The sequence below is a fragment of the Sorex araneus genome, chromosome 1, assembly GCF_027595985.1.
Source record: "Sorex araneus isolate mSorAra2 chromosome 1, mSorAra2.pri, whole genome shotgun sequence".
NCBI lineage: Eukaryota > Metazoa > Chordata > Mammalia > Eulipotyphla > Soricidae > Sorex > Sorex araneus.
Window position 1 is genome coordinate 226,391,558 of NC_073302.1, and position 26,827 is coordinate 226,418,384.

At 40.1% G+C, this 26,827-nt stretch overlaps 1 protein-coding gene across 3 annotated transcripts in view; it reads left to right on the forward strand.

Annotated features, from left to right (window-relative positions):
- The window catches only part of SACS (sacsin molecular chaperone), a 97,554-nt gene that overhangs the window by 45,222 nt on the left and 25,505 nt on the right, over nucleotides 1–26,827 (forward strand). For all 3 annotated transcript variants that reach the window (XM_055122206.1, XM_055122315.1, XM_055122268.1), the window contains 6 exons: nucleotides 1,955–2,042; nucleotides 3,081–3,166; nucleotides 8,854–8,965; nucleotides 9,883–10,029; nucleotides 12,077–13,550; nucleotides 14,482–14,573. In XM_055122206.1, coding sequence (XP_054978181.1) covers nucleotides 1,955–2,042; nucleotides 3,081–3,166; nucleotides 8,854–8,965; nucleotides 9,883–10,029; nucleotides 12,077–13,550; nucleotides 14,482–14,573 — 1,999 coding nt within the window. The remainder of the gene's footprint in view (nucleotides 1–1,954; nucleotides 2,043–3,080; nucleotides 3,167–8,853; nucleotides 8,966–9,882; nucleotides 10,030–12,076; nucleotides 13,551–14,481; nucleotides 14,574–26,827) is intronic.

Here is a 26,827-nt window from a genome sequence, read left to right on the forward strand (position 1 = left end):
GGATCTTGAGGTTATCTGTGCACCCTTGAAATGTGAGCAAAGGAAGAAGCCTTACGAGATTAAGATTGCAGTTAATTTTGTATTATTTAATGATTTGAGGGATTTAGCTAGTAGATTTTTTTCTTTACTGAATACTATTCTGTATGAATGGGTCATAGAGTTTTAGTTGTTCCAAATTATTTTTTTCACATTTAAGATTTAAAAAAATGTTTTCCTTTTTTTTATACATTTGCTTTAAAATTCAAAACACTATGTAGATATGAAAGTGCTATATAAACTGGAAACTGTAATGTATTTACATCTGTGATTTAGAAATATGCTCATAATTACAGATGATGTATAGAAGGTAAGGAGAAAAGATAGGATATTGTTATAAAAATTCAGGAGATGTTGAAAGTCAGAATAATTGGAAATGGGGAACAAATTTTATATGAGAGAAGCTGATAGATTCTCTCTATGGATAGACATACTGGAGCCCAGAGATTACTTGGACATATGATGTGAACATGAGCTTTCCTGTTAAGATGACTAGGAGGACATTACTTCTTTCAGTTGAGATACAAAGTAAAGATGGGTGTAAGTGTTGGAAAGAGTGTGGTCACTTTGGGCAGGTTGAACTTTAGGAACCTTAGAGAAGACCTGTGAGATGTATGGCAGATGGCTGAAAATACTGAAGACCTTTGTTGCTTTTGATTTTGGGGGCATACCTGGCTGAGCTCAGGTTTTGTTCCTGGCTCTGGGACCCCATGTGGTATGCGGAGCATTGAACTCAGATTGGCCATGTGCAAGTGTAAGCACCCTACTTGCTGTACTATCTTTCTGGACTGGAAATACTGAAGTTTTCAGTATGGAACATTATATCCTTCATTCGTTGTCAGTGAAGTCATAGGGTGATTTCCTAGATGGTAGGTTAATAAATGTTTTACCAACTGTTGACCTGTAGGAGGTTAGAGTAGGTTTCCTCTAGGAAATCTACACTGATGAATAGATTTCTGGAAAGAAGTCTTTGGGTTATTTACTTTATTTTTTAAAAAACATACTGTACTGAACTATGGATTCCACAGAATAAATCACAGAGTGATTGCAAGAAGGAAATGATTGTCAAGGTGTTTTTTTTCTAGGAAACCAGTTACAGGAATGTTATAGACCAAAGCAGCTTTAAGAGGTTAGAATTCTCCTCTACCATTTTTTCTCATCACATCTTTTTATTCTTTTTTTAACAGCAATATCTTGAGAAGTGTTTTTCAGTGTATATTTCTAGGAAGAACAGTCTAATAATTTGCTTTTTGAAAACAGATGAAAAATATATCTGCTGATGAAAATTATGAGATACTATTTATTTGTGAAATACTTCGTAAAAATTACCATGAATATTAATGCCATATCATCTGAAAAGAACAAATGATCCTAACTAATTTAAAACTTTAAATTTTGTCCTGTAATATATTTACTATTCTATGAATCTCTATTCTGAACAACAAATTTTAGAAATGCTGATCAAAAGAATGATTTTGTTTATGTTGATGATCCTGATTAATCATAAAATAGTCATCATAAGAATGTTTATATATATTTGTGATTAAGCAAAAATTATTCACTTAAATGAAAAGTTTAATGAATTTCTATTCTGTAGAATATTCACATCAGAAAATCAGGAATAACGTACTTTCTGATTTAAACAGCTAGCATTTTTTCCTTTTTTTGTTTTTCTTTTGGGGCCACACCAACAGTGCTTACTTAGGGTTTACTCCTGGCTCTGTACTCAGGGATCACTCAGGGGACCATATAGGATGCTGGGGATGGAACCTGGGTTAGCCACGTGCAAGGCGAACTCTCCACCCACTGTACTCTCTCTCTGGCCCTTTATTTCTTGTGGGAAAAATGATTGTGGTGAAGTTTTGAATTTAAAAATTCAGAGCTAATTTCTTTCCTGCATTTTTTTTGTATTTTTCAGTTACCTGACTGGATCAAGATTGGAGACTTGACTTCTAAAACTTGTCATCTGTTTGTAAACCTTCAATCAACAGGCTTAAAAGGGGGAGGTATAATGCCTACTTCACTTTGTGTGTGCCATGTTTACTTGCACAAAGCTTATGTTTTAAATGGGAAGTGAGGTTCAACTGGACTCAGTAGTCAGGACTCACTCTTGACTGGTCTCTGGCACTGTGTGACCCAGGAGGGCCTCAGCAATGCAGGTTGTGGCGCAGTGATCCCTGGTAGCCCTGGATCTGAACAGCACCACATTACTAGGCACCAGCATTGAACTATCTGTATCAATTCACTGCACATCACCTAGAGTGGTCCATGGTCCACCAAGCCCTGTGTGGAAAGACACTCCTCAGCCCCTTGTGAAAAATTGAAAGTGATGTGAAAGCATGTCCTTTTAGGTGTGAGAAGGGAGTAATGAGGATTAGAGGCAAATCAGTGTATCTGAAACTAGTGAGTTCTAGAATGAATGGGCTGTCTTAAGCAGGTCCTGTCTGCTTGTTCTTGGAGACTGTTAATACCAAAAAGTGCAGACACATGTACACATTTATCCTGATTTCTTTTTCCAGCTCAGATTTCTTTTTTTTTTTCCACTTTGCGCACCTGAGAAATTATGTTCCTTCTCCCCTTTTCTTTTTTCCCCTTTTTGACACCTGCCTGGAGTGTTTGGCTAGCTCTAAGACTCTAGGAAAAGACTTGTGTATTCTATAAGTGGATGGCTACTGAGTTGAATTTCAAAGCAGAACATTATTTGAGTTTGAGAATATTATGATATATCAGCTGCCACTATTGTTAAATGGCAAAGTATCCAGCAAATAGCACCATTTGTTTCATTTGCTCTGGAAGCTTTCTTGCCCAGTGCTTTTGATATTTTAATAATCTGTGAATTTTGAAAACAATTTGTGGTTTGATTTAAAATCTTAATATTTGGTCAAATTGAATTTGCTTTTTACAGAATCTGCTTAGTCAATCTTTTTGTAGCAGAGTTTTGCTATAAAATGTATAAAATGAAGCTCGAGTTCCACTACCCCTTGTAATCAGTTGGTTATGGGATTTTTTTTTTAATTAGTTTAAATATGTTTTTTCTATCTTAGGTCGATTTGGTCAAACAACACCACCACTTGTTGATTTTCTCAAGGACATTTTGAGAAGATACCCAGAAGGAGGACAGATTCTGAAGGTTGGGCAGTGTGTTGTTTACAAGCATGAATTCTTTTGTTTTATTTTGGGGTCTTACCCAGCAGTATGTCCCCCAAACAGGGATTACTCCAGGCTCTGCACTCAGGGATCACTCCTGGCAGGGCTCAGGGGACCCTCTAGGATGTTGGGAATTGAACTAGGATCTGCTGCGTGCCGGCCAAGAACCTTAGTCTCTGTACTGTCACTCCAGCCTTACAGGTCTAAATGTTCTTTTGGTGAAAATGAAATGATGAGTCGAGGGATATGATTCATGTGGTCGTGCCCCTGCCTGGATATGTGAGGCCCTGAACTTGAATCTTGACCACTCTTGGGTGTGGCTCAAGTACCTCACTGCTGAGTCAGACTCCAACCCATCAGGCCCCACTAGGGGTTGTGCATCGCCAAGAGTTCAAGCACTGCTTAGTGTGGTCCTTAGAAAACAGGAGATGGAGTCAAATGGGAACTAATGAGTCCTGTTAGTGTTTAAGACATTGATGAGCTGCACTCTGTGTTAATTAAATCATACTGAAATATGACCCACCAGTGGTGCACACAATGTTGTTATTTTTAAGTTGTGCCTAATTTGAATGACCCTATTTAATCCCTTTCAGACTTTTTGTTTTTGTTTTTGTTTTTTGGGCCATACCTGGTGGTGCTCAGGGCTTACTCCAGTCTTTGTGCTCAGGGATCATTCCTGCTGGGCTCAGGGGCTGTGTGGGATGCCTAGATAGACTGCATTCAAGGCAAGTGCCCTCCCCACAGTACTATCACTTTAGTCCTTACTTCCCTTAAGCTTGAAATGTGTGTAGGACCAGTTAAGAAGGCAGTACAAATTGCATGATTTTGTTCTTTCTTAGATCTGCTTATTATTCCACTGTCACTGTCAATGCCATCCCCTTGTTCATCGATTTGCTCAAGTGGGCACCAGTAACGTCTCCATTGTGAGACTTATTGTTATGTTTCTGGCATATTGAATATGCCACGGGTAGCTTGCCAGGCTCTGCCATGCGGATGGGATACTCTCGGTAGCTTTCTAGGCTCTCCGAGAGAGGCGGAGGAACCGAACCCCGGTCTGCTGTGTGCAAGGCAATGTGCTATCGCTCCAGCTTATTATTCCATTGTGCATATATTACTTCTTAATCTTTCCTCTGTCAGGCATATGGGTTGTTTCCATATCTTGGCTATTGTAGTGGCAATGGTGGAGTTGTGTATAGATCCATTTGAATGAACGTTTTTAAGTTTGGGTAATAGATGCCAAGAAGTGGTAATGCTAAATCATATGATACTTCCATTTCTATTTTTTTGGTAAATCCCAATATTCTTTCCATTAAGATTGAACTAGATGATATTCCCACCAACAGTGGATGAGGGTTTCTTTCTCAGTACAGCTCCACCAAAACTGATATTTTGTTCTGAGCCATCCTCACCAACATGAGATGATATCTTAATGTTTTGCTTTGCATTTTCGAATCATGAGGGACAATGTGCACTTTTTTATGGGCCATTGGCCATTTGTATGTCTTTTTTGGGGAAGGGTCTGTTCATTGGTAATAGTATTGCGAGCCACAGAACTTTAAAAAAAATTAAAAATAAAACTGATAAATCAGAAAAAAAGGCAGTATAAATATAGAAGGTTTTATAGGCAAAGGGCTTTACTAAGCTGTTTTTAACTAAGCTATGTGTGTAATGATCAAATACAGTATTGTTCTAAGAACACTTTTTATAAAACATTCCTTAGGAATATTTTAAGCCAAAAATTGGCCAGACAAACAAATGCAAACTTCACCTTTCAAAGCAATGAGTATGTACCTGTTTGACCTCTGGACTTAGAAATGTGTTTTTTAATAGCTAATTATTTATGTTTGTGAAATATCTTTTAATATGAATATACTCATTAAAAAACAACTATAAAACAAAGCAATAAAGGAAAGAATATGCAAATTAGATTTTGTTTAAGCTTAATAAGGAACTTACCAATAAAATGTAAAAATAGGTCAGTGATTTTTTTGTTGTCCTTTTCATTAATCCTTTTAGTGTTTATTACCTTCAACATCTTTGCCTTCATTACATTTTCCAGTTTTTATGGTAAATCTAAAAGAAATAGAATTTGGGCTATTTACTTAGACATTTGCACTCACACACATATGCTTTATTGAGTATGGATGCATTTTTTGAGATCTGAATGGTGGTATTTTAGATCAGTTTTGGTCCACCTTTCAGAAAAGGCACTAGTGTTTCATTTTAAGTTAATCTGAAAACTTATTTTTTATTTTTTTTTTTTTTGCTTTTTGGGTCACACCCAGCAATGCTCAGGGGTTACTCCTGGCTTTGCACTCAGGAATTACTCCTGGCGGTGCTTGGGGGACCATATGGGATGCCGGGGATCGAACCCGGGTCGGCAGCGTGCAAGGCAAATGCCCTACCCGCTGTGCTATCGCTCCGGCCCCTGAAAACTTATTTTTTTAAAAATATTTTTAAAATTTATTTTATTATTTATTTATTTTTTTAAATTGAATCACTGTGAGAACAGTTACAAAGATTTCAGGTTTAAGTTTCAGTCATACAATGATCAAACACCCATCCCTTCACCAGTGCACATGTGAACGCACCAAGAACCCCAGTAAAGCCCCCAAATAATAATAGTGGGTTTTCTGTCGAAACTTGAGTGTAATACAAATAAAGAAAGAGTAAACTGAAAATTTATGTTTAATTGAGATATTAGGAAGATGGGGACCGATGTTTGTTTATTGGGATGCTCAGTTGTTAAGGAGACATGAATAAAATAAATTAAAAATGAAGATTTAGGGACCAGAGCAATTGTACAGTGGGTAGGACACTTGCCTTGAATGTGCAAGGCACCACATATAGTCTCCTGAGCTCCATCAGGAGTGATCCCTTAGCATAGAACCAGGAATATTAGTTCTGACAGGTGTGGCCCTACTAAACAAAAAACAGTACAACAAACAGAGAAGATTTGGTTGGGTAGGAGTAGGATCTTAGCAGTTCAAAGTGATTTGGATCCTATCTGAAAAGAAGAAAGAATTCTTAGAGTTGGCAATCAGCTGATACTTATTTTTCCACTCTATTGATTGCACATATTTGTTTGCCAGTAGCTCTTTGGATTCTGGATATTTTAGTAGAATTTGACTATTTTAGGTTTAATAGAAAGAAGTCACCTTGACTTAGACAACCACTGATGATCAATTTTATTTTTAGTTACTTCCTCAAGATCTCATGTAGGTGTGTTTATTGTCTCTTCTGCTTAAAAACATTTTTTTTTTTCTTTTTGGGTCATACCCGGTGATGCACACAGGTTACTCCTGACTCTGCACTCAGGAATTACTCCTAGCAGTGCTTGGGGGATCATATGGGATGCTGGGGATTGAACTTGAGTCGGCTGCATGCAAGGCAAATGCCCTACCCACTGTACTATTACTCCAGCCCTTAAAAACAGTTTGGATAGGATTCCATTCTATTTTTTTTTTTTGGTTCAGTGTGACACTGGGGTTTTTACCTGCAATTTTCTGCACCTCTGCTGCTTTGTATATGCATTAATCACTAACATACATTCAGGCGAAAAAAAAAATACAATCTCAAAAATATTTTGCAAAAAAAATTGTTTTTTTTTTTTACAGTTTTTAAACTAAAACTGTATCTTGTTTTAGTTTAACTATCCTAATATAAATATGGAAAAGTTCTTGGGATTCTGTTAATAGGGTAGGTGTGGGATTAAAAATTCTGGCAGTCAAAAGGCACATGAGAAAATGCTCTGTATCACTAATCATCAGGAAGATGCAAATCAAACAACAATGAGATATCATCTCACACAATAGAGATTGGCACACATCAAAAAGTAAAAGAACAATTGTGCTGGAGCAGATGTGGGGAGAAAGGGACTCTCTTTCATTGTTGGCAGGAATGCCGACTGCTCCAGCCTTTTTGGAAACCAATATGGGCATTCCTTCAAAAACTAGAAATTGAGCTTCCATATGACTCAGCAATACCACTCCTGGGAATATATCCCAAGGGGGGAAACTGCACAGTAGAAATGACTTCTGCAACTGTATGCTCATTGCAGCACTATTCACAATAGCCAGATTCAGAAAACAACCCAAGTGCTCAAGAACAGGCAACTGGTTAAAAAAACTTTGGTACATCTATACAATGGAATACTATACAGCTGTTAGAAAAGATGGAATCATGAACTTTCCTTATAAGTGGATGGTCATGGAAAGTATCATACTATGTAAAATGAGTCAGAAAGAGAGAGACAGACAGAATGACTGCACTCATTTGTGGAATATAAAATAACATAGCATGAGATTGACACCCAAGGACAGTAGACACAAAGGCCAGGAATTTTGCTTCATATTTGGAAGTCTGCCTCATGAGCTGGAGGAAAAGGCAGCTGGAATAGAGAAGGGATCACTAAGTCAATGATGGTTGGAGGGACCGTTCGGATGGGAGATGTTTGCTGAAAGTAGATAAAGGACCAAACATGATAGCCTCTCAGTATCTGTATTGCAAACCATAATGCTTCAAAGTAGAGAGCGAGTATGGGGGAAATTGTCTGCCATGGAGGCCGGGGGAGCGGTTGGGATGTGGGGGTATACTGGGGACATTGGTGGTGGAAAATGTGCACTGGTGGAAGGATGGGTTTTCGATCATTGTATGACTGAAACTCAAACATGAAAGCTTTGTAACTATATCTCACAGTAATTTGATAAAAACAAAGAAAAATTCTGGCAGTTACAGGAAGTTGTATTAATAGGAGGGACTTGTATCTGCTAAGGTGGTAAGATAAGGTTGTGGTTCAGATGTTTGAGTTTGGTTTTGAGCAGCTGATGTTACAGCTGATGAGCACAGTATCAAAACTAGTCCTTAATTTCATTCAGTTGCACAGCTGTCTCTTTCACATGGACTGAATCCCTTCTCTGCTCTGATCAAGGCTTTGTTATTGATACAGCAATATAGGCAGTCTGAGAGCAATAGAAGCTCTTTTCTGTTCTTTCCTTTCCCCTATCTGCCTTTACATCACCACTAGCTGCCAGGAAAATAAAGTTTTATCTTTATGAGTGAAGGAATGAGTGAAAGAAATCACGCATTCACTGCCCCCTGCATCGAACACTGCTACGAAAGAGATGAGTCAGTTCTGACCTTTAAGAAACTTTCTCCTTAGTCTAGGACAAAAATATGTTTATGCATCGAGTTCTCAGGAATGTGTCATACCAATACATGTTTTCTTGAGAGAAGGTGAATTTGGGAAGTGAATAATAAAGTTCTGTGTTTTGGTGTCTGCGAAAGATGGTCTGCTCATCCCACATGGCAGGAAAACAGGGTCAGATTGGAGCAAATTCCAACAATTTAGCAAAGGTGTGGTTTCTTTTAAAGGGAAGAATTTGGGTCGATTATAAATAATAGTATTATATATAGTTATGGGATTTGTAAGAGAAATGAAAAGGCAGAGAGGGTAAGTTAAAAATGTGACTTAATTATGTATCTTTATAGAACTCACCATCTTTTCACCATACTCTTACATGTTACTTTCAGTTCATTCATACATTACTAGATCTTAAGTGGTTCAAATAGTGTTTTTTCTCACTTAAATATAATTACTTTTAAAAGGTTATAGGCAAATATAGGGGTTGCTTCATATCAAGTAGTGATTCTGATATATTTTGTGTTTAGGAATTAATTCAGAATGCAGAAGATGCTGGAGCCACAGAAGTGAAATTTTTATATGATGAAACTCAGTATGGAACTGAGACTCTTTGGTCCAAAGACATGGCACCATATCAGGGTAAGACTCAGTAATTGAGAATAAGTATTTTGCACTAATAGGTGATTTTTAATAATCTATTCAACTTGAATGTATAGGTGTGTGAAAAGAGGCTTCTGGAGATGCTGGAATATTCTTTGTAATTTACTTTGACAGATTACTTGGGTTTATTCACTTTGTAGGAATTCAGCTTGTACCCTGGAGATCTTATATCTTACCACATATATGTTGTACTTCACTTTTAAAAATGAAAATGGTTAATCTTAAAATATAATTAATGCCTATTTTTTGATATATTCAAAGAATCTCAGAAACTCTGATATGAAGTCTCAAAGAGTAGAATTCCAAGCATATTAAATAAGTAACATATTAAAGGGACCCTAACGTGGACCCATAGAAGACAGGCATATTATTCTGCAGTGTTTTATCACAGCTTGTCGTATTAGCAGTTTCAAGAATTGTATAAGTAATGTAAGGTGACAAAACTAAGCTTATCAATTATCATTATTAAATGACTTTTTTGCCTTATGAAATACTATAACAGGGTTTCTTATTTAGATAGAAGGTTCTTTTGGTATATTAACATGTATATTTACTGGTAAATTGAACTTCCAAAAATTTATGCTATTTAGGAAAAAATTTAGTAGTACACAGGTAGTAAGTATATTGTGATTCATTTCCTTGTTTGTCTTGTGTTTCAGGTGTTGTTTAAGTACCATAATTCCTGCAATTTTTTTACTCTTTGGCTCACAGTATTGCATTTTCTGCCTGCCTATAAATTTTATTATTGGGTTTTTATTTTTAGTTTGAAAATAATAAAACATCATAGTGCGGATTTTAAATATTTAATATACACTTTCCATCTTCCCGTCAAGAAAGCAGTTTTCTGTGAGAATTTTCTCAAAGGTGCGCGTCATTCTGACCCTGTCCCTGCGCAGGCGCAGCGCTCTACGTCTACAACGACGCCGTGTTCACAGTGGAGGACTGGTGTGGTATCCAGGAAATTGCCAGGAGCAGGAAGAGGGACGACCCTCTGAAGGTTGGGAGATTCGGAATCGGCTTTAATTCCGTCTACCATATAACAGGTGTGGGCTTTGGAGCTTCAGCCTTGACACTGAAAATAACTTTAACCCGTATTTTGTAATGAATCCCCTTAACTCTGGAGCTGATATTGTTTTGAGTGGCAAGAAGGTTGTCAATGATGGATTAGTGTGGCCCGAGTTTTCTAAAGTTACTAAGGGAGCCACATCAATTTCACTGCATGATATTCAAAGTTAATGTCATCATGATCTTGTGGAATCAGTATAAAATATTCAGTTAGGTTTTTTTCCTTGGGGCAGGGGGAGCATCCATTATTCAGGGGGCCAGGAGGTCTCTGTGTGATATTTGGCCAGCTGGACCAGTGGCTCAGAGCTAGGACTTGAGGATGTGGTTGGTGCTGCTCAGGTCCTGTGATGCTGGGAACCACTGGGGCTGCCTCTGCAGTGCTTAGGATCTTCAGGGCCACATCTGGTGATGTGGCCACACCTGCTCAGGGACTCACACTTGGTGAGTGTGGCCACACTTAGTGTTGCTCAGAGACCTCCAAGACACACCCAGTGATGCTCAGGGACTCTATATCTGGTTATACTCAGCAGCGTCCACAGCCACACTTGGTCATACTCAGAAGACCATGTCTGAGACTGGTCTGTCCTAGGCTTATACCCTAAATATTGTACTCCCAGCCGCACATTAAATTCTGTGAGCTTTGACCTGATTGTAAGCTGCATTGGTGTGGAAATGTGCCTAGGAGTGAATCATTCAGAGAATGTAGCCAACTGCCTGCATTTGCCTCGCACCTCGATTTGTTCCTTGTTTGAGATTGACCAGTTATGTGGGACATAATAAACTGGAGGGTTTTCCTTTAATTGGGGAATTGCAAAAACTGTAGGTCCTGCTTCTTACCTGTCAGTCTCCCAGGAATGGTGTCAGAATGTTCTGAGAGAGGATGCAGATGAAAGTACCACAGGCCATGTGTTTTCAGTGGTTGTCTTGGTGTTCATAGTATTTCCTGTTTGAAATGATCAATAACTGAGGAGTTAGGAGTAGTGATAACCCGCCTGCAGATGAAAACTGTACAATAAAGGTCATCTTTGGAGTTTCATCTTGCCTCACGTCTAGGTGCTAAAAATCATCATGGGAGTCAAAACGTCAAAATCTTACTTTGGCATTCTTAAAAAGACACCATAAAAAAGAACTTATCCAAATACAGTATGGAAAACACAGGTAGTTTTATTGTGAGTGTTTAAGTATCTCTCTGTCTTTGGAAGAGGAGTAGGTGGAGCATTAGGTATCAGTTGAGGGGCTGTTGTAAGCCAAATGTATCTCTGGAAACAGTACACTTGGGTTCAACCCTGCCCGAGAGGCTCCCAGTATGAGAGGGGCCTGCACTGTGAAAGGCAGAGGTATGATATCCAATGATGTTCATTTCAGACTTCCATAGTAGAGTGGGTAGGGAATGTGCCTTATACGCAGCCAACCCAGGTTCAATCCCTGGCACCCCATATGGTTCCATGGAGCTGCCAAGAGTGATCCCTCAGTTCAGAGCCAGGAATAAGCACCGAGCACTGCTGAATGTGGCCCAAAGACAAAAATAAATCTCCTCTGACTTCCTCTAGGGCACACACTAACTGAGCAATTTGGTGCACAGAATTGTCTGCCTGCTTATTTCTTTCCCCTATCCTTTTTATCAAAGATTTAACAGTTGAAATTTGATTTTTAGCATAGGATACAATTCTCTTTTAGGTTCACATGGAAGTAGGGCCTGGCAGAAATATCTAGGGACTCTTTATGTATTTCATTTTTTAAATAAGTCATTGAAGGTTTTACGTAATATGTAAAATCTCTAGGCCTGATACTTATTAAACCAAATAATTTTTCATTTCGTTTCTCATTGATTTTGCTCAAGCAGGCACCAGTAACGTCTCCATTGTCTTTTCAAAGCTAGATTACTTGTTTCTAGACAAATCTGCATAGCCATTTTCTGCTTCATGCTCTTTTCCCTGTATAGTAGTTTGGTCTAAGTTATCGTTATCATGTGGCCAGTCTATTAACCTTTGACAGTTGACTGTAACTGTTGAACTTCCTTTACAGACGTTCCTTGTATTTTTAGTGGTGACCAGATTGGGATGTTGGATCCTCACCAGACACTGTTTGGTCTACATGAATCCGGCCAGTGTTGGAATCTCAAAGATGACAGCAAAGAGATAAGTGAACTTTCAGACCAGTTTGCACCATTTGTTGGCATTTTTGGGAGCACCGAGGAAACATTCGCTAAGGGACATTTTCCAGGAACGTTTTTCCGTTTCCCTCTTCGTCGGGAACCGTCACAGCTGAGCAGTAACCTTTATAATAAGCAGAAGGTTCTGGAGCTGTTTGAGTCGTTCCGGGCCGATGCAGACACAGTGCTCCTCTTCCTAAAAAGTGTGCAGGACGTCTCCTTGCATGTCCGAGAACGCGATGGGACAGAGAAACTGGTGTTTCGAGTGACTGCGCGGGAGAGTGCTTCTGGGAAGCGCGAACGGCCGGATTCCATCAAGGCTTTGGGCACCGCGATCGGCGACTACTGCAAGAAGGTTCCGAGTGCCAACATGACCTGCGTCACCTACCCCGTGAACATCGCCGTGGAGGACGAGCGGGGGCAGCGCGTGCAGGAGACGTCCTGGCTGGTGTGCAACAGCGTGGGGGGCCGCGGGCTCAGCGGCGAGCTGGACGCCTTGGCCGACGAACTGAAGTTCGTGCCCATCATCGGCATAGCCATGCCTCTGCTGGGCGGCGGGGCCGAGCCGGGCGCCACGCCGGCCTTCGCGGGCAGGGCCTTCTGCTTCCTCCCGCTGCCGCCCGGGGACGAGAGCCGGACGGGGCTTCCCGTGCACGTCAGCGGCTTCTTTGGCCTGACAGACAATCGCCGGAGCATCAAGTGGCGGGAGCTGGACCAGTGGCGGGACCCCGCGGCCCTGTGGAACGAGGCTCTCGTGGCCAACGTCGTGCCCAGAGCCTACGCGTCGCTGGTGCTGGACTCCATCCGGCGCCTGGAGGCCGGGGGCCCCGTGGGGCAGCTGCTGTCCGTCGAGGCCATCTACCAGCTGTGGCCCGAGGGGCCCCAAGTGCGGGCGCCCTGGCGGCCGCTGCTGGCGCCGCTGCTGGCCGAGCTCCTCCCGCACGCCGTGGTGCACTCCCGCGCCGGCCGCTGGGTGCGGCCCGAGCACGCCTGCTTCTCGGAGCTCGGCGCCGGCCTGGACTACACCGACGCCGTGCTCGGCTACCTGCAGGGCGCCGGGCAGCAGGTCGCCACGGTGCCGGCCCACCTGGCGGCCGCCCTGGCCCTGGGCGCGCGGCCCCTGCGGAAGGTGACGCCCGCCTGGGTGCGGCAGGTGCTGCGCAAGGCCCCGCCGCCCGCGGGGGACCCAGGCCGACTGCACCTGCTGGAGTTTGTGCTCTCCGACCGCGCCTACGGCGAGCTGCTGGGGCTCGAGCTGCTGCCGCTGCAGAACGGGCACTTCGTCCCCTTCTCCTCGTCTGTATCAGACCAGGATGCTGTGTATATTACCTCAGAGGAATACCCCAGGCAAAAATCTTTTTTTGTTTTTAAAAAAAAAACCAAAAACCAAAGCCGCAGAATCTGCCCTTAGATATGCTGCAGCCCCTGATCCCTCTCGAACCCTTTTCTGGAAAGGTCTTAAAAGGCAGTGTGGGTAGGTGGGGGATGGAAAATGAAGACACGGTTGATTCTTTGTGGAATTCGTTCATTATCTGTGTGCAAATCCACAAACTAATGATCCACATTGGTTTTAAAGTTAGGAGGACTTTTGTTGGAAAAGTTGATGAGAATAGGGAAAGCTACATCTTTATAATCAGAAGAGAAAACACACCATGCATCTTAGCCCTTAAATAAACTTTTCCAAGCAGGTGCCTGGACCATGACTGGGGCTTTGTGGCACTTGTCTCAGGAGCATGAGGCCGTGAGTTTGAAGTCTGGTGCCACCTGCCAGTGCTGAGTGTAACAGACAAGGCTGGTGTTGGGGTCCTCGGGGAGGAAGTGCCGCGGCGGGGCCAGGTGAGCTCTCCACCCAGGCCACCGGCTGAGCCCGGCCCCCTCCACACCCTGCCCGTCCTAACTCCCCCACACAGTTGTACTTCTAGGCACCTCCCCCAGCTGTGTGTTGTAAACAGTGGCAATGTACTGGCATAAGAATTCAGTTTGATTAATCTGAATTTAGTACATTAAGCACATTTTTTAAATAGGATATAGCCAGACATTTCAGAAAAAGTGTTTTATTCCAAGAAGTTTAGACATACTCTTCTTTTGGATATTGCCCTGTGTTTTGAAATGGCCTTAGATAATAATTGATCTCAGAATATTTCCTGTCACTTGAGGTGTACATTAATAGCTTATGCAAAATACAATAGTGTGGTTTAACTTATGTGGGATTACAGGGTTGAATGTCTGCATCTGACCATTGTAGGAAGGTCATAACCACTGTTTTTCTCATCTGTAGGTCCCTTTTCCCAGGTCTTGAAGGAAGACTTATTTTAGACAACTTAAAGCCTCATCTTCTTGCTGCTTTAAAGGAAGCTGCCCAAACCAGAGGTAGGATATAGTTGCATTGTTTTTTAAATTCATTGATAAGAATACCAGCAGTTTTTAAAATAAGTTTTCTATTTTAGTTTGATCACTGTGAAATTAGCAATAGTCGTTCATTTTAAATTTGATAGCTCTTTCACATGATTTAGCTAATGTTATGTTTTAAGATGTTTGAGTCCTGGACTCTGACATCTGAAATAATTCAAAAATGACATTCTATTTAAAATCGTCTCCTTTTATAATGAGGTGAGGTGACACATATTTTGGAAATAATTTCTTAGGTCTGTGTGGTACTTCATAGTTTTCTTACTTAAGCTTTCAGTCCTACAGTGGGTATGGGCACTTGCGGTTAGGCCTTGAGCTCAGGCTTGTCTGGTGCCCCCGCTGATGCCCCTTCTGTCCTGCCAGTCACAGCAGCAGGGGCTGGTGGAGACAGGCCCAGTGTAGCAGCATCAGGACAAAAGTTCTGAGGATTCCTGTTGGGAAAAGATGCATGGCTGGGTCTGTGTTTGAAGTTGGCCATCTTTCAAGTTTGGCGACTATCCTTTCCATTCTGACTTTTTCTAAGTTAGATATTAGCCTGTACATTTTTGCATTTGTTCTACTAGTTAAGGTTGTAAACCTGTGTGTAATTATTCATTGTGTGGTACATCACTTTCTACTGAAGATAAAATTTTATTAATAGAATATTTTTTATTCTGAGATGGGTATGGATGTGGAATCAGTCCAAATTTTGATGCAAATCAGGTAGAAAGGATAGAAGGCCAACGGAAAACACTGGTTATCAGTAAAATTTTTTCAGATACCTTGGGTATAGGACGTGATCACAACTTCTCTCACCTTAAGTGCCCGTGTTATAGAGATAAGTTTAAGTGACATGCTAATGTAGGTAATTTGACATTTGCCAGCTTGATTCTTCCCACTTTGGCTTTTCATTTTCTCCTCTACTCTGGATTTTGAATTGTAATTTAGAGATTACATTAAAGCAGTGTCTTGTCTCTGGTTCATGGTTAAGCTTTTTTTATACTGTTAATATTAGATGAAATATCTTAACTGTCTGTCACCCATAATGTGTGACACAGTTATTTCAGAAGTTGTCTTCATGGTTTTGAGTAACTTCACTATTGTCATTATTAAATAATCCTGATTTTTAACCGTTTTAGGATTTTTGTTTGGTGGTATAGGTGATGGATATTGTGCCTAGCATTTATATTATATTTGTATTTTAAATTTAGTTTTATTATGGTGCTGGCTTCAAACTCATGCATGTAGTGCTGCTGAAATAAATCCCCAGTTCATTCCCTGTTATTTTTTTTTCTAGACCAGAATTAGTCCCATGCCCCACCCCCTCTGTTTTTTATCAGGGTACTGCGATGGTATCATGGTTTACCATGAAACCATGATAGTTTCATGCGCACATGTTCCAGCACCACACCCCTCACCAGAGTGCCCCAAAGCCCTACCCATTTAATCCGTGATTCCTAGGAAAGCTCATTTCTGTAGACCAAGTCTCAGTTCTATATTGCCTTTGACCATTGTTTCCTCATTATTTTTTTTAATATCCCACATACCTGACCCTCTCCTTCTGACTGTATTCAACATGATACTCTAGTTGCATCCATGTAGAGGCAAATTGCATGATTTTATCTTTTCTTTCAGTTGATAACTAATACTCCATTGTGTATTTGTACCACAATTTCTTTATCCAACCATCTGTTCTTGGACACTATGGTTGTTTCCAAATCTTTGCTATTGTGGATAGTGCTGCAGTGAACATAGGGGCACAAAGGTCTTTTTGAAATAGTACTTTTGGGCCATTGGGGTCAATACCAATATGTGGATATGCTGGGGTCATTTGGAAGCTTAAGAAGTGTCTATTGTTTTCCAAAGATGTTAAACCATTGATATTCCCACCAGCAGTGAATGAGGGTCCTTACATCCATACCAGCAGTGCTAGCTTTTGTTCTTTTTGATGTGTGGCAGTCTCACTGGTCTAAGGTGATGTCTCATTTTGGTTTGCATTTCCCAGATAATCAGTGACAAAGAAAAGAAATAGACCAATATTAAGAACCCCCCCCTTTTTTTGTTTGTTTTTTGGACCAAACCTGGCTCTCCACTTGGAGACCACTCCTGTTAGGCTTGTGGACCCTATGAGTTTCTGGGATTAAACTTGTATCAGCTGAGTGCAAGGCAACTACTTAACTGTTGTACTATCTCTCTAGCCCCTTATCCCATTTTTTAGATGGAGTTTGTTTTATTTATTTATTTTTTGTAGTTGCTGTTGCTAAGTTTTACAAGAGCTTTATAATCTTGAGTAGTAATCCTTTATCCAATGAGTGGGCAAATGCTTTCTTCTAACCACATTCTAGTCATCATTTCTTTTGTGGCATCAATGCTTCTTACTTTGATGTAGTTTATTTGTTTCTTTTTGCTTCTGTTTGCTTAGCCAGTTGCAATGAAGATGCCACAAGATTCAGTATCAATGAAGGTTTCTGCCTGTACTTTCCTAAATATATTTTATAGGTCTGATATTGAGGTGCTTAACTTATTTTAATTGACTTTTGTGCATGATGTTAGAAAGGAGACTCAATTAATTTTTTTACATGTGGTTGACCAATTTTCTCACCAATATTTGTAGAAGAGGCTTTCCTTTCTCCTCTTCACTCTTCTTGCTCCTTTGACAAAGAGTAGCTGAACTGAGGGTCTGTATCTGGACTTTCGATTCTTTTCTATTGGTCCAGGAATCTGTCTTTATTCTAGTACCACACTGGCTTGAATACTATAACTTTACATATAGTTTAAATTTGGATAAAGAAAAGACTCCCATCATCTTTTGTTTTCCCTGTAAGATTTCTTTGGCTTTTTGGGAGATTTATTATTCCATACAAATTTTGACAGCATTTTTCCTATGCCTCTGAAAAATATCCTGGGTACTTTCATAGGGACTACATTGTGTCTGTACAGTGCTTTAGGGAGCATGGTCATTTTGATAATATTAATCCTTCCATTCCATAAACAGAGGCTGTGTTGACATTTCCATGGGCTTTCTTTTACTTCTTTTATTAGTTAAAAAAGTTTTCTTTATGTCAGTCTTTCACCTCTTCCTTAAGTTGATTCCCAGATAACTTGCTTATTTTTTTTTGAGGTACAATTGTGAATGAAATTTAAAAACATTTTCTCTCTTTGTGCATTGTTTTCATACCGAAATGCCCTGAATTTCTATATGTTAATTTCTTAGCCTGTCACATTACTGAATGTTTATTATCTCTAGGAGGGTTTCTTTTGTTTTGTTTTTTTCTTTTATAGGGCCTTTAGTGTTTTTCTAATAATAGTTTCATGTCATCTGCTAATAATGATAGTTTGACTTTGCTAATAGTGATAGTTTGATATCTGGATATCCTTCAAATCTCTCTCTCTCTCTCTCTGTCTCTCTCTCTCCTCTCTGTCTAATTGATGTGGCAAGGTCTTCCATTTCTATGTTTAATATTTTAATATAGTGAAAACAGCAGGCAGCCTTGTCTCTTGCCTGACCTTAGTGGAAAGGCATTCAGTTTTCAGTTTTTGAGTATGATGTTAGCTGTGGGTTTGTGGTTAATGGCTTTAATTATATTGATAAAAATTTCTTCTATCCCTTTTTCTTAAGGGTTGTTGTTTTTTTTTTTTTTTTTTTGCTTTTACTGTCCCATATTTTCTTTTTTTTTTTTTTATTTTTATCAGTTTTTTTATTGTGGAAAGTTACAAAGTTACAAAGTTTTCAGGTTTAAATCTCAGTTATACAATGCTCGAATACCCATTAAGGGTTGTTTTTATCATGAATGACTCTTGGATCTTGTGAGATTCTGTCTTTACATTTATTGATATAATCATATGATTTTTATTTTTCTTTGTTTTGATATGTGCATTATATTGACTTGCATTTATTAAAACTTTATTGCATCCCTAGGACAAATCCTACTTGGTGTATGATCTTGATGTATGATCCTTTTAATATCTTGGTTAGTGTATTTATTTGTATCTGTGTTCATCCGTGAAACTGGTCTCTGCTTTTATTTATTTAGTTATGTCTCTGTCTGCTTTGGTACAAGGGTAATGTTTGCTTTGTTGAAACTGTTTGGAGGATTCCTGTTTCTTGACTTCCTGCAAGAGCCTGAGAAGAATTTGAAGTAGCTCTTCTTTGGAGGTTTTGAAGAACTTGGTGTGCATTTCTGGGCTTTGTATTATTCCTTTAAATCAGACTGATAAGCTCACTGGATAGAGATTTTCTTAGTGAGATGTTCATTTCATTATCTTCTGGCCTTAGGGTCTCATTTGATAGATCTACTGTGAATGTCATGTGAGTTCCGTTCCTTTGTATACGAGTCCCTTATATTTTTCAGCTTTCAGTATTCTATTTTTGTCTTTGTTTTTTTCTCATTTTGATCAGGATGTGGCTTGGGGTTTTTCTGTTTTAGTTAATTTTGGCTAGAACTCTATAGAGTTCTATAATGCAACTCTTGAATCTAGGTGCATTTTTCAACTCTGGGAGATTCTTAGTTGGGACTTCTTTGACTGGGGATAGTTGTTTTCTTTACTTCTGTCATTTTTTTAAAATAACTTCTTTTTTTTTTAAATTTTTTTAAAATTAAAAAAATTTTTTTTCTTTTATTTTTTTAAAATAAAATTTCTTAAAATAAAATTTTTTTTAAATTTTTTTTTCTTTTATTTTTTTAAAATAAAATTTTTTAAAATAAAATTTTTTTTAAAATTTTTAAAATTTTAAAAAATTTTTTTTTCTTTTATTTTCTTTTATTTCTTTTATTTTTTCTTTTATTTTTTTAAAATAACTTCTGGCATTTCTTGTTTTAGTTTTCTCATTTAGTTTGTTTAGTTTTCTCATTTCCTCTCTCAGACTTGTGCTTTATTGACTACCTGAACCATCGTTCTGTGAGCTCATTAACCATCTCCATTGTGAAGTGCCTAAGTGACTTTTCCGAGAGTCTGTATGGCTCCTGTTGCTGATCAAGCCTTTCAGACTGTTCTCTGTAGCCACTGAGCCTGGTGGTGAGTTGTGCTGAGCTGCAGACTGTAGCCAACACTCTGGTTTTGCAGTTCCAAGTGCTTCACTCTGCCTCTACCCCATTTTTACCTTTTCTTTCTTCCTTTAATTTTTTTTTTTTTTGTTTATTCAGCTCTTTGATTTGACTTAACAGAGCCCAGGGAACCTTGGAAGGTTTGTCTTGAGTTTAGCCTTGGTGTGGGGGGAGGGGTACTTTATTTTCTGGTTGTCTGGAACCACTTAGTGTCAGAAACCCTGGCCTACCATGCTTTTCACAGTTGCTTGACTTCCTGATGCAGTTTTGTGCCATTGCAGATCTGAGAGCTTGTAGGGAGGACTGCAGCCTTTCTTATCCCCTCCTGTGAGCTTCTGCTGCAGCCTCTCCGCGCCTTGACTCCAGCAGGTGTGGCAAGCCTCTTGCCTCTTTGCAGCTTCTCACCTCTCCCCTGGTTCAGCAACTCACTTAAGTCACTCTTGTTCCTCATAGAAATTACATGGTGTCCTCTGTGGTGTCTTTCACTTTCCTGCCAGTCTGTCCACAGCACCGAGAGCTGCTTGTGTTCTGCCCCTTTGTTTCCCAGTGCAGATAACCAGGCTCCTATCCTTGCTGTCTTCCCAGAATATCTCTTCTAAATTAGTTTTTGGTTGCCATGAGGACCTGGAGGCCACTTCCAGTGCTCTTTTCCTGGCCGATGGTTCGGGTGGGTTCTGCCTGGGTTCCAGTGAGCAGTGCTTTGGGTATGAAGTACTTACTGGGCATCAAATTTGGGGTCTCTTGCCTTCCCAGGTATGTGCCTTTGTGTTTTCTCCTTAGTCCCTGCCATAATTGTATTAATGTTTGGGAGCATTAAAGTGGTGGGACTCTTGTGACCCAATAAATGAAATCCTTGCTGTCCTTTCCTGAGATCTGAGTCAGTTCATCATCATCATCATCATCATCATCATCATCATCATCATCATCCCGTTGATCATCGAATTTCTCAAGTGGTCTCAGTAATGTCTCCATTCGTCCTAGCCCTGAGATTTTAGAAGCCTCTCTTTGCTTGTCCTTCCCAACGATGCTGCATTGGAGGCTCTTTCAGGGTCAGGGGAATGAGACCCAACATTGTTACTGGTTTTGGCATATGAATATGCCATAGGAAGTTTGCGAAGCTCTGTCATGTGGCAGGAATCTCGGTAGCTTGCCAGGTTCTCCCAGAGGGAGAACTAGGCTATAAGAACTAGGCTTCTGGGAGCTTGGTTTTAAGTCTCTGAGTGTTGGCTGTTGGTGGGATTACATGGCTTCAGGCTCGTCCAGACGTGTGGAGAGGGGCCTTGAGCATGGCTGTGGCTAGGCTCCAGAGGTCTGCTTGGGGTGGGGAGGGAAGGTGGAGCCCACCCCTTCCGAGAGGCCCCAGGGAAGACAGCCAGGCTCACGGGCAAGAGACTTTCTGCATCCTCTCTTCTGGGAGCTTGGTTTTAAGTCTCTGGGTGTTGGTCATTGGTGGGATTGCATGGCGCCGGGGGCAGTCCCTGGATGTGACTGCCTAGCTACTGGAAAATGGGAAATCTGGGCAGAAGAGGCCCAGTCCCAATCCAAGAAGCAGGCTTGGAGGTCTCAGTCTCGGGTCCCACACACCTGGGTTCCTCTGCTGGTGTCTTCATGTGTGAGGCTTGTCTGAACTTGTGGAGAGGGGCTTTGAGCATGGCTGTGGCTAGGCTCCAGAGGTCTTCAGCTGAGGGAGCTCTGGTCGGGGTGGGGAGGGAAGCTGGAGCCTACCCCCTCCGAGGGACCCCAGGGAAGACAGCCAGGTGTGTGGGCAAGAGACTCTCTGCTATTCAAAGGGGAATGAAGTTTATAAATGTCAAAAGTCACTCCCATGTTAGTAATAATTCTGGCATGGGAAAGAAGGACTTGTGGCAGGCAGTGGAATTCTGTTGTTGAATTCCCAGTCTTGGTACAGTCACACTGGGAGACCATAGTCATCCATGGTCTATCCCCCATGCAGCAGAACAGAGAGGACCCAGCCCTGAAACAGCTTCAGAGGCTCTTTCTAAGTATTCCAGAGGGTTGAATCATTCTCCTTTCCCTCACTTAGACGGGCGTATGGGAGTAATATGTGAGTAATATGTTAATGGAGCTCTCTTCATAGGGTAGGAGCATCACAAGCATAGAATAGTACTTGGTGTTGTTTGTGCTCAGTGATTGTTTTGCTGGCACAGAGTATGTAGATTTCAGTTTTCAATTAGCAGTAAAAACTAAATGTCTAGTTTTGAAAGATTGACCTTTACTTGTGCAATATTTGAGGTCCTAAGCTAAAAATTAATTTATGCTTAGATTTTTTTCATTGCTTACCTCTACATCCCCACTCTCAGTAGCAACTACATGTTTCTCTATTTCCTATTTCAGAGAAAACAAAACATTGATTTATTTCCATGCATTTTTCTCATAGTCCAGATTCTAGAAAGAGCAGTGTATGCTCTATGTTGATAATTTATTCCTCTGTCATTCCTATAAAATTGCCTGGTGAGTTTACCAGTAATTATTTTTTTTAATCATTACAAAACTTTACTATTATTTAAAAACATTTCACTGATAGAATTTAAATAATTTATTTCTTAAAGAAAAGCACCAAGATATTCCTTTAATGTAGACAGAAGCCATAAATGTTGATACAGTTCTAGAGTTGAAATTGATTAGATAACGAAATTCCAATATTAAAATCATAAGTTTAAAAATTAACTCTTTTTTTTTTATTTTTTTTATTTTTATTTTTTTAATTTTTTTTTTTAAAATTTTTTATTGTGGAAAGTTACAAAGTTACAAAGTTTTCAGGTTTAAATCTCAGTTATACAATGCTCGAATACCCATCCCTTCACCAGTGCTCATATTCCACCACCAAGAATCCCAGTATAGCTCCACCCCGCCCCCTCACACCCCAAACACCCCCACGCCCCTAGCCCCCCCACCCTAAGCCCCCCCCGCCTGTGTAACTAATAAATTTCACTTTACTTTCACTTTGATTGCATACAATATTTCAACAAAACTCACTATTATTGTTTGGAGAGTCTCTCCCCTAAAGTCAGACCTGCTGAAAAGGAAGCATTAGGTAATTTGTTTTCCATTGCTGAGGATGAAGAAGTGTGAGGTCGAGTGACCACACTTAGCGGCCTCTCAGTTTTGGGTTTCTGTAATTTAGTATTTTAGTAACTAAGTCCAGAGAGATATCTGCCAGAAGTTGCATCGTTGCCAACTTGTACTTCTCAGTTACATTATATTCCACATATGAGTGCAATCTTTCTATGTCTGTCTCTTTCTTTCTGACTCATTTCACTCAACATGGTACTTTCCATGTTGATCCACTTGTATGCAAATTTCATGACTTCATGTTTCCTGACAGCTACATAGTATTCCATTGTGTAAATATACCAGAGTTTCTTTAGCCAATCATCTGTTTTCGGGCACTCTGGTTTTTTCCATATTGTGGCTATTGTGAACAGAGCGGCAATGAACATGGAAGTGCAGATGTCATCTCTACTATACCTTTTTGCCTCTCCGGGATATATTCCCAGGAGTGGTATTGCTGGATCAAATGGGAGCTCAATTTCTAACTTTTTGAGAATCGTCCATATTGTTTTCCAAAAGGGCTGAACCAGTCGGCATTCCCACCAGCAGTGAAGGAGAGTCCCTTTCTCCCCACATCCACGCCAACACCGGTTGCTTTTGTTTTTGGGGATGTGGGCCAGTCTCTGTGGTGTGAGATGATATCTCATTGTTGTTTTATCTGCATTTCCCTGATGATTAGTGATGTTGAACATTTTCTCATGTGCCTCTTAGCCATTCGGATTTCTTCTTTGGAAAAGTTTCTGTTCATTTCATCAGCCCATTTTTTGATCGGGTTGGCAGTTTTCTTCTTGTGGAGTTCAACCAGTGCATTGTATATCCTTGTTATCAACCCTTTATCGGATGGGTACTGCATAAATATCCTTTCCCATTCTGTAGACTGTCTTTGTATTTTGGTCACTGTTTCTTTTGAGTTGCAGAAGCTTCTTAGTTTGAGATAGTCCCATTTATTTATCTTTGTTTTCACTAGCTTAGCCAGTGGCGTGTCAGCTTTGAAGATACCTTTGGCTTCAATGTCGTGGAGGGTTTTGCCGACCTTATCTTCAATGTACCTTAGGGATTCTGGTCTGATGTTGAGGTCTTTAATCCATTTTGATCTGATTTTTGTACATGGTGATAGATGGAGGTCTAAGCCCATTTTTTTGCATGTAGCCGTCCAGTTTTGCCAGCACAATTTGTTAAACATGCTTTCCTTGCTCCACTTCACATTTCTTGCTCCCTTATCAAAGATTAGATGATCATATATTTGGGGGTGTATGTCAGAGTATTCAACCCTGTTCCATTGGTCTGCCGCTCTGCCTTTGTTCCAGTACCATGCTGTTTTAATGACTACCGCTTTGTAGTAGAGTTGGAAGTTGGGGAGGTTGATTCCTCCCATTTTCTTTTTCCCAAGGATTGCTTTAGCTATTCGTGGGGACTTATTGTTCCATATGAATTTCAGGAGCGCTTGCTCCATTTCTTTGAAGAATGTCAAGGGTATCCCTATAGGGATCGCATTGAATTTGTACAATGCTTTGGGGAGAATTGCCATTTTGACAATATTAATTCTTCCAATCCATGAGCAGGGGATGTCTTTCCATTTCCTCGTGTCCTCTTTTATTTCCTGAAGTAGTGTTTTATAGTTTTCATTATACAAGTCCTTTACCTCCTTTGTTAAGCTGATTCCGAGGTATTTGATTTTTTGAGGCGCAATTGTGAATGGGATTGCTTTTCTCAGGTCACTTTCTTCTCTCTCATTATTTGCATATAGGAAAGCCATGGACTTTTGGGTATTGATTCTATAGCCTGCAACTTTACTGTACGAGTCTATTGTTTCTAGGAGTTTCTTGGTAGAGGTTTTAGGGTTCTCTAAGTATAGTATCATATCATCTGCGAATAGTGAGAGCTTGATTTCTTCCTTTCCTACCTGAATGCCCTTAATGTCTTTTTCTTGCCTAATCGCTATTGCAAGTACTTCCAGTACTATATTGAACAGAAGTGGAGAGAGTGGGCATCCTTGTCTCGTCCCTGTTCTCAGAGGGAAGGCTCTTAGTTTTTCCCCATTGAGGACAATGCTTGCCATAGGCTTGTGATAAATGGCTTTGACTATATTCAGGAAGGTCCCTTCTATACCTATTTTGGCTAGTGTTTTCATCATAAACGGATGCTGGATCTTGTCAAATTTTTTCTCTGCATCTATTGATATGATTATATGATTTTTATCTTTTCTTTTGTTGATATGGTGGATTATGTTGATTGATTTCCGGATGTTAAACCATCCTTGCATCCCCGGGATGAATCCCACTTGGTCGTGGTGTATGATCTTTTTGATAAGTTGTTGAATTCTATTTGCTAATATTTTGTTGAGAATTTTTGCATCTGTGTTCATCAGGGATATTGGCCTGTAGTTTTCTTTTTTTGTGGTGTCTTTGTTTGCTTTTGGTATTAGGGAGATATGAGCCTCATAGAAACTGTTAGGGAGGGTTTCTGTTTCTTCAATTTCCTGGAAGAGCTTGAGAAGGACTGGCAAAAGGTCCTCTTTAAATGTTTGGAAGAACTCATTAGTGAATCCGTCTGGACCTGGGCTTTTGTTTTTGGGGAGACTTTTGATTACCATTTCAATTTCCTTGATGTTAATTGGACTATTCAGGTACTCCAGGTCTTCTTGGTTCAGCCTTGGGAGATTATAGGAGTCGAGGAATTTATCCATTTCTTCTAGATTCTCTTGTTTCGTGGCATAGAGATTTTCAAAGTAGTCTCTGATGATCTTTTGAATTTCATTGGTTTCTGTCGTGATGTCCCCCTTTTCATTTCTGATTCGGCTTATAAGGGTTCTCTCTCTCTCTTTCTTTGTGAGTCTTGCTAGTGGTTTATCAATCTTGTTTATTTTCTCGAAGAACCAGCTCTTGGTTTCATTGATCTTCCGGATTGTCTTTTGGGTTTCCATGTCATTAATTTCTGCTCTAAGTTTTATTATCTCTTTCCTTCTGCCTGGTTTTGGCTCCTTTTGTTGGTCCTTTTCTAAGGTCTTGAGCTGTGAAGTCAAGTTATTTATGTGGGCCCTTTCTTCCTTCCTGAGATATGCTTGCAGAGCTATAAATTTTCCCCTTAAAACGGCTTTAGCTGCGTCCCACAGGTTCTGGTAGCTCGTGTGTTCATTCTCATTTGTTTCTAGGTACCTTTTGATTTCTTCCTTGATTTCCTTCCTGACCCACTCATTGTTCAATATCGAGCTATTTAATTTCCAGGTGTTTGATTTGGTTTTCTGCATCTGTCCACAGTTAAGTTTTATCTTCAGTGCATCGTGGTCTGAAAAGATAGCTGGTACAATGTCTATCTTGTTGATTCTGTTGAGGTATGTTGTGTGGCCCAGCGCATGGTCTATTCTGGAAAATGTTCCATGTGCACTGGAAAAGAATGTGTATTCCTTTTTTTGGGGATATAAAGCCCTGTATAGATCTATTAGCCCTCTCTCTTCTATTTCTTCCTTCAAAGCCAGTATTTCATTGGTGAGTTTTAATCTTCTAGATCTGTCCAGAGGAGACAGTGCAGTGTTGAAGTCTCCAACTACTATTGTGTTGCTCGAGATGTCCTTCTCGAGGTCTCTTAGCAGCTGTTGTAGGTATTTAGCTGGTCCCTCATTGGGTGCGTAGACATTTAGGAGTGTGATTTCTTCCTGATGTACACATCCCTTGATTAATAAAAAGTGGCCTTCACTATCCCTTCTAATCTTTTTCAACCTGAAGTCTATGTTGTCCGATACTAGTAAAGCCACTCCGGCTTTCTTGAGGGAGTTGTTTGCTTGCAGGATTGTTTTCCATCCTTTGACTTTGAGTCTGTGTTTGTTCTGGCTATTCAGATGTGTTTCTTGCAGGCAACAGAAAGTTGGGTTGAGTCTCTGAATCCATTTTGCCAGTCTGTGTCTCTTAATTGGTGAATTCAGACCATTGACATTAAGGGAGATTATTGTTATGGGATTTTGTGCCGTCTTTGTGCAAGGGTTTGTTGTGCTTGTAGAGGTTGTTCTTGTCTTACAATAGCCCCTTTAGTGCTTCTTTTAGGTTTGGTTTTGAGTCTATGAAGTTCCTGAGCTGTTGTTTATCCCCAAAGTAGTGTATGATTCCTTCTAGTTTGAATGAGAGT